At 35.3% G+C, this 8864-nt stretch overlaps 1 protein-coding gene across 1 annotated transcript in view; it reads left to right on the top strand.

Annotated features, from left to right (window-relative positions):
* CFAP69 (cilia and flagella associated protein 69) overlaps positions 1-8864 on the top strand; it is a 63654-nt gene that overhangs the window by 22936 nt on the left and 31854 nt on the right. The window contains exons 7-12 of the mRNA XM_029957015.1: positions 158-307; positions 412-589; positions 2529-2652; positions 5211-5259; positions 5349-5470; positions 7968-8184. Coding sequence (XP_029812875.1) covers positions 158-307; positions 412-589; positions 2529-2652; positions 5211-5259; positions 5349-5470; positions 7968-8184 — 840 coding nt within the window. The remainder of the gene's footprint in view (positions 1-157; positions 308-411; positions 590-2528; positions 2653-5210; positions 5260-5348; positions 5471-7967; positions 8185-8864) is intronic.

An 8864-nucleotide genomic window follows, 5' to 3' on the forward strand; every position in this document is an offset into this window, starting at 1 on the left:
GATACAGATAGGAGAAAAAATAAATAAATAAAAATAAAATGCCCTACACTTTGTAGGTTGTTATTGCTGTTTTTAAAAAGTTATTCATTCCTTTGTCTGAACCTAGATGATTACTATGTGAAATAACTGTACGTATTTTTTAACTAATTGTTTTTAGGTTACCAGCAAGCAAGTTCATCGTACAAGATTAAGATGGCTGAAGTTGGAGGACTGGCGAAAAAAATGGTCCAGTCACTGACCTTACTTGAAAATCAACTTGTTGAGAAGCTTTGGGCGCTGAAAGCTCTGCAACATCTCTCAACTTCTGGTTTGCCTATTATTACATTTAAACACTTCATTCTCAACTATTCTTGTTCTTATCTAACAGTGTCAAGACTATACAACATAAATAACTCTTACATTTATTTTCAGAAGTTAACTGTACTTTAATGATGAAAGCCCAAGCAGCCAGTGGAATCTGTGCTCACCTCAATGATCCAGATCCCTCTGGCCAGCTTCTGTTTCGTTCATCAGAAATACTTTGGAACTTATTGGAAAAATCTTCAAAAGATGAAATCATACAACAGCTTAGTAACTTGGAATGTTTGCTGTAAGTATGTGGTTAGATAGGAATGCTTTTTAACCTTAAAATGATAGCCAGTGACATCACTAGCATCTTTGTTTGCATAGTACTTAATTAGGCTTTTGAGTCATGTAATGGCTGTGTTTCAGGATATCTCTTTTATGCTGTGATATAAATGCATCTGCACAATAACAAGCCAGTTTTTTTTCTATCTGGAAAGCTTTTAATGTATCTTGTTAGTATGTTATGTCTTTGAATAAGTATAAAGTAAAATTATACATTTAAAAGGACGATTTCATCTGTTCATTCACTAGCCTTATTTTTGAGTACTTATGGGTTCCAGATGTTGCAATAAGCATTAGCAAGAAAATATAAGTGAACCTTTAAGTTACTTATTCATTTATTCATCAAGTCATTGTCTGCTCTGTGCCAACTTCACTACTAAGCCGTAAAAGTACAAATGAAAACAATGCAGATATGGTCTCTGCCTTCATGGAATTTGCATGATGTTAGGAGATGGACAACTCAGTAGCAACTGAATGCTATGAAAGAAATGATCACAAGGTGCTACATCTTCAGGAAAGAGTGAATCAGCATAACCAACCCAACTGATCTAAACCTTATAAGATATTTACGGGCTTATTTAACTACAAAATCAAGGATAAAACTGGTTTCATGTGCAGCTGTATTCAAGGCTCAGCAAATAAGAGGACTTAGGCCTCATCATCCCTTTCCACTCTGTTGGCTTTATTCCCAAGATCCACATTGTCAGACCTAAGAAATGCAGGTTCATATCATCACAACCCAAAATCAAGCAGAAAAGTCTTGCTATTCTGAAAGTCCAAAGAAAATTCTTCAAATTGAGACCCTGTGGGCCCTGAGTAGTCTGGATTGGCCATATGCCATTCCAGAATGAATTACTAGTGACAAAGAAATGTTCTGGCTAAATGAAGGCATCTTTGTAAGACCAAAAGTGGGGAAAGAGTAAATGCCCAAGTAAAAATAAGGGTAGTGTTATCATAAGAAGGGCAAGTGAGGGGTACCTGGCTGGCTCATTCAATACTGTATGTGACTCTTGATCTCAGGGTTGTGAGTTCAAGCCCCACATTTGGTGTAGAGATTACTTAAAAACAAAATCTTTAAAAAATAATAATAATAGTGAGAAGGAAGGGGAGAGCAAGTGAGTGCTAGAAGGCAAAGCAACAAATGCTCATTGTACACGGAACCTGATGCAGATTTAGAGAGTTAATAAATACTTCCTGATGAACCTTAATTTGGTACCTGAATGATAAATCTTAATTGGCAACACAGAAAAGTTTTGCATCCTAGACAGGAGAACAGAAGTGACAATAAAACCTAGCAAAATTTAAAAAACTGGAAGAAATTCAATATATTGAGAGCAGAAAATAGTAGAATAGTGAGAGATGAAGCTAACAGTATTAGCAGGGACCATAACATGAAAGGCTTGATTAGCCTTGGTTAAAAGGTGTAGGACTTTTTAATCTTAAGAACAAAGAAAAGCCTTTAAGTAGTTTATAAAGGGAAATGATGTGAATTAATCTTTATTTTAGAGCAGTCGCTTTGCCCTACCCCGTATAGATTTGGATTGATGGATTCTTATGTGATACAGGTTTAAATCTGAGGCAGATTTGGAAATGTAGAAAATATTACAAATACTTTGAAATGAACAGTATAACATAAAAAGGTGGGAAGTACCTATGTGGCTTAGTCTGTTAAGCATGAGACTTCAGCTCAGGTCATGTTCTTGGGGTTTGTGAGTTTGAGCCCCACATTGGGCTCTGTGCTGACAATGCAGAGCCCACTTCGGATCCCCTGTCTTCTTTTCTCTGCCCTTCCCCCACTTTTGCTGTATCTCTCAAAAATGAATAAAATGGGGCTTTTGTTGATAGACACTTAAGCAGCATTTACAAAAATATGGTTTTAAAGATATGGTTTTGCTTTCTAGGACTTTGAAGGAAGTATTTAAAAATCTGTTTATGAGAGGTTTTAGTCATTATGATCGTCAGCTTAGAAATGATATATTAGTAATCACTACAATTATAGCTCAAAATCCTGGAGCACCAATGATTGTAAGTATGAATCAAATTGCATTAATTTTAATTGTGGGAGTAGTTGGTGTGGGGGGAAGGAGTCCTAAACTGTGTAGTAATATTTATGAGCTTTGTTGTGATGCCCAGGTGTGTTGTAATGTCATGATGGTCACCCATAACCTTGCAATCTGCCAGGTTTTTTTTGAAACCTTTAGGAAACTTGAGATTCTCCTCATATTTTATAATTTACTTACATATTTACCATTTATGATATGTTTCTTTCCTTTCTGATGATATGAGTTTATATCTGACATCATTTCTCTTTCACTTAAAGAATTTCCTTTGCCATTTCTTATGATGCAGATTTCCTGGCTGCTGGCAACAAATTCCTTTAGTTTCTTTTATCTGAGAATATCTTTAATTCACCTTAATTATTGAGATCTATCTTCATAGAATAGAGAATTCTAAGTTGAACATTTCTATCTTTTAGTGTCTTCTGGTTTCCATTGTTTCTGATAAGAAGTATTTATTATTTCAAGTTGTTTCCTCATGGACAGTGTATCACATTGCTTTCTGGCTGTTTTTCAAGATTTTCACTCTATCTTTGGTCTTCAGAAGTTTCACTATGATGTGCCAAGATGTGATTTTCTTTGTGTTTGTTTATCCTGCTTGAGGTTCACTCATAGAGCTTCCTGAGTATTTAAATTTACTAAATTGGGAGAATTTTTGGCCATTATTCAAGTACTTTTTTAGCCCCACTCTCTCTCTCTCCTCTTCTTATGCAATTCAGATTACATGTATGTTTGTCATGAGGCTCTGTTGGCTTCTTTCAATAATTTTTCTCTCTATTCTTCAAATTCAATAATTTGTATTGATTTATATATCTAAATTTACTGACTTTTTTCCTGTGTCTTCATTCTGTTATTAATCCCACCCAGTACATTTTTATTTCAGATGTTACAGTTGTTTTAGTTTTTTATTTTTGAATTTTTATTTCCTTTTTATAGTTTTGGTTTCTCTGCTGAGAGTTCCTGTCTTCTGATTTATTAAGAGCATCCATGCCATGGATTCTGGTATACTCCTCTGAAAAGTATTTACTTTTTTTGTATTAATACTACTCATCCCTGAGAACTCAAATCTGAGTTCATTTCTTTTAGCCTTACCTAGGGATGCTTGAGAATTCCCTGCCCTGGCATGATTCAGGCATTCGACAGAGATTTGGGGGTTTAGATACAGAAGTTGAGGTTCCCTTTCTGTGGCTCTCTCCTTTACGGGGATTTCTCCCTTCACATTCCAGCAGCAGTACTTGCCCTGAGATTACCTCTGCCCTTTGAGTCTTCAAACCACTAAGATTATAGCTTTACCCTGAGTTGTAGCCTCCACACAAGGTGTACGCTAGGGCCTGGCCTGGCCTCAATCTAAAAGCCATTTTTGTTAAAACAGGGAAACCCATGCAGCACCATTTCCTTCTTCAAAGTTGAGTCCCCTCCAACATTGTTTGGTTTTGGTCACAAGACCATTGTTTTTCTACTTTGGTCAGGGTTTATGACTGTTACCTGCAAGAAGGAAGGTTTCTTATCAGAACTACTCAGCCACCCCAGCAGCTGAGCCTCCCCACACCACTGAATCATTGACATCCCAGAGTAGAGATCTTTGGCAGTGACATTCACATATCAGCCACAAACTTTCTCAGTTGTACGTAAAGGAAATTTGGGCGTGAAGGCCTCAGCCTCATATCAATAGTCATCAAATGATCCCAACAAAGAACAGTCATGGAATTTGTAAAGTCCCAATTGGGAAACAATACTCCATAGCTTCCTAGTCAAGGCTGCAGTGTATGGGTAGACCTGTATGTTTCTCTGGAAGCCCCTGGTTAGTTAATAAGTTCTCATAAGCATCCTTGCAAACATCCAGGTGCATTTTATGAGTCAAATAACATCTTCACATTTAAAGAAACTAAATGGATCCTAAAGCAGTAGGAATGAAATGCTGCAAACTCCAAAGCCCAAGGTTTGCCCCTGTAAATTCTTCCTAATTACAAGGGTTAACTAGGATATCTCTGTCAGGAATGGGTCCCCTCATGCTGAAATGTTTGCAATTCTGGTTATCCTTAAGGGCTTTTCATGTTAACTAGGAACTGCTATGGTATCTCTTGACCAAACCTTTGACATAATGAGATTGCTTGGGGTCAAGGTGGGAAGCAGGTTTATTAAGAAGAAAAGCTGTCCAAAATAATTTATCTTTCTCCCTCATTTTGCCACATACAGGTATAAATTATGAATTACATGAGTAATCTGTAGTCTTAATACATTTTGGGTTCTTACCAAATTTTAAATAGCATCTTATAAAATATTCATAGAATAACATAAAAATATTTCTCAGAACCAACAGAAGTAAGTTTATATTAAATAAATTATGAGTTTATCTGGCTACACATTTCTTGCTTTCATTCCCTTCTATCATGAGTAGTTTATGAAGTAATGAATGACAAAAGGAATCTGATAAAGTTAAACATTAAGTAAAGTTAAACATTAAGTAAATATAGGCATATGTAACTTCCATCTAATTAAACCATCCTTTTGTGTATTTATTATTAGGAATGTGGCTTTACCAGGGATTTGATACTATTTGCAACCTTTAATGAAGGTAAAGACCATAAAATTTTCAACCTATAATTATCCTGATGAGTTTTATACATTATTTTAGCTTTTCTTTCCTTTTTTTTCTCCTAACAGTTAAAAGTCAAGATCCTTTGGTAAAAGGTCTTAAGCTTTCTAATTCCTATGAAGATTTTGAGTTGAAGAAACTGCTATTCAATATAATTGTGATCTTATGTAAAGATTTACCTGCTATACAGGTAAAAAAAAATCAAAACAAAGCTAAAATGCCTCACTTTGTAGTATAACTTTTTAAGGTCATGACTGGAAGTCTTTCATCCACACATAGCTTTACTATAGAAAGTAACTCTTATTGGCCAGAATTTCATCTTTGCAAAATATTTTGGCTTATCTGTTTAATAAACAGTGAGTTTACCTAAATTTAAACCACATAAGCCAAAGAAAAGGAGAATCTTACAAATATATTTATGTATTTAGAGCTATTGAATAAGAAAAAAAATGAAAGAAAATCCATATAGGCCCATCCAGCCAAATAGTCTAATAGTTAGATCGTATTATGGCTAAGGCTTTAGTGCTGCCATTTTCTAGCAACATGGTCCCACATAGCCTATTTAGTTTCTATAAATCCCAGATATCTTAATTTCAAAATGGGGACAACACCTACCTCATGGAATTATTATGAGGGTTAAAGGAGCTCAGAATTTTTTTGATATTACCACTTTGAGAAACACACATGCACGCATGCGCACACACACACACAAACACACAAAGCCCAGAAAAAGGAAAATTGTCTTTACAGTTGTAACTTTATTATTTACATCAAAAATACATACTCTATAGAACCTAAGTGTATTTTTTAAAAATTTAATGTTTATTTATTTTTGAGAGAGAGAGAGCACAAGTGGGGAAGGGGCAGAGAGAGAGAGAGACACAGAATCTGAAACAGGCACCAGGCTCTGAGCTGTCAGCACAGAGCCTGATGTGGGGCTCGAACTCATAATGGCAGGATCATGACCTAGGTTGAAGTCGGACACTTAACCAACTGAGCCACCCAGGCATCCCCCTGTGTATTTTCTGAAAAGCCAAATAGAAACTCATTCCATAAAATATGATTTTATTAGTTATATAAGACTCTACTGTACTATTAAAATGATAGCTATGGAGATAAAATGTACACTAAAATTTACAAATCAATTTTAATTGACAACAGAGTCAAATAGCATAAAAATGCTATGGTGAGATTCTTAAAACACTATGTGAGCAGTGGAATCAACTAATTTTTTTATGTCATGTGTCTGTGGCCCATTAAGAGTAGTGATAATAAATATGTGCCCTATTATTTGACATTCATGGAGTATTTTGAAAACATCCACTTAGGGGCACTTGGGTGACTCAGTTGGTTAAGTGCCCCATGTTGGTTCAGGTTGTGATTTCATGGTCCATGAATATGAGCTCTGCATCAGGCTCTGTGCTGACAGATCAGAGCCTGGAGCCTGCTTTGGATTCTATATCACTCTCTCTTTGCACCTGCCCAATTGCACTCTGTCTCTCTCTCTCAAAAATATATACACATTTAAAAAAATTAAAACAGTATCCACTTAGTACTTACAGTAATGCTACAACTAGCTGTTGTTCTTATTCCTATTTTCTCACTTCTGCATCTTGTGTTCATTCCACATGGACTAGTAGAAAATTTTAAAAGTTCATAGATGTTATTGTGAAGAAGTCTTTATAGAATAATACCAAATGAAAAGAAAATTAAATAGAATATAGCCCATCATGTGTTGCTATCTTGTGAACCATATATAAGAATCAATCAGAATCAGCCGTGGGGCACCTGGGTGGCTCAGTCAGCTGACAGTCCAGTTCTGTATTTCAGCTCAGGTCATGATCACAGGTTTGTGGGATCAAACCCAGTGCTGGACTCTGCACTGAGTGTGGAGCCTGCTTGAGACTCTTCCTCTCTCTCTCTCTCTCTCTCTCTCTCTCTCTCATTCTCACTCTCGCTCTCGCTCTTGCTCTCTCTCTCACCCTGCCTCTGTCTCTCTCCCCTGCTGGTGCACACACACACACACACACACACACACACACTCACACACTCAAAAAAATTCAGCCATAACATTGACAATTGTCAATTGTAAACATTGCCCTATTATAATAGCTATACATTTTGTTCTGTTTTATTGAAACAATAGATTCAGTTGAATTTTAAAATTCTAGGTACGTAATTATAAATAGAACTTGTAACCTGAGTGGCATTCATTGAACAAAAAAATTGTATAAGTTATGTTGCAGATGCTCAAAAATTAGCCATAGTCATTATTTTGGATAAATTGATTTGTTTATAGTATACAGTTGACTCTGTGAAGTGTTTCTTTTTCAAAAAAATGAAGGAAAGAGAAATACCAGCAGTTTGTTTGCTCCAAGTTTTCTGCTACTGTGGTTTAATAATAGGCAGAAGCTAAATTACTTTTATATAAGCAGCGTAGAGAAAAAAATTAATACTTGTTTTATATAATTGTCAGCTAGAGAGTGCATATCCCAGATAAAGAGTATCATAGCCAACTGCTATATCTTGTTTTTGTTTTGTTATTTAGTACAGGTTGGGATCTTTAGGAAAGAAAAAATTTTTAAAACATCATAATAAGACATGACATTGAAAATTTTTCATTTTCTTAGATTAAATAAAATTGTTTTCTTTATGTTTCTAACAGAGTGCTTTCCCCTTTCTCATAGCTATTAATTGATGGCAAAGTTATCTTGGCCTTGTTTACCTATGTTAAAAAGCCTGAGAAACACAAAATAATTGAATGGTCTGCAGCACAGTATGAAGAATTACAACTGCACGCAATTGCCACTTTGTCATCAGTGGCTCCTTTATTAACAGAGGAGTATATGTTGTGTCAGGGAAATGCTCGAGTCCTTGCATTCCTAGAATGGTGTGAGAGTGAAGGTGCGTGACCCTGTCAAAATTCTAATTTACAAATTTCAGTGGAACTCTCAATATACACATAGAACAAGAAATAAAATTAATTAAAGCAAAGAAATAAAAATATAGATCTGGTTTCTTATAATTTATAGTCCTATAAATATAATATAATATTCATATGTATATGATATATATCCATATATTTACATCTTTTATGGAAAAAAATCTGAGATTTCATTTAAAGTCAGACACATTTATTAATATTCTAACTATAGCTGATGCATACCTCTCAGTAAAAGAAATAATTAATATAATCTGATTTAAATTTTTGTATGATTAGGTTTATCCAACAATTATAGTAAGTTCTGGAAATATTTTAATTATTCATTCAACAAATATTTGTTGAATGCCTACTAGATATAGATATCGTTTTAGCTGCTAAAGATACATTTATGTTCAAATAAATAAAATCTCTACCTTCATGGAGCTTAAAACCTCCGGCCAGAGAGAAAGACAGATACCATGTTTTCACTCATATGTGGAACAAGAGAAACTTAGCAGAGGACCATAGGGGAGAGGGAGGGAGGCAAACCACAAGAGACTCTTAAATACTGAGAACAAACTGAAGGTTGATGGGGGGAGGGGAAAATGGGTGATGGGCATGGAGGAGGGCACTTGTTGGGATGAGCACTGGGTGTTATTTG

Source organism: Suricata suricatta, chromosome 2 (genome assembly GCF_006229205.1).
Source record: "Suricata suricatta isolate VVHF042 chromosome 2, meerkat_22Aug2017_6uvM2_HiC, whole genome shotgun sequence".
Classification (NCBI taxonomy): Eukaryota; Metazoa; Chordata; class Mammalia; order Carnivora; family Herpestidae; genus Suricata; species Suricata suricatta.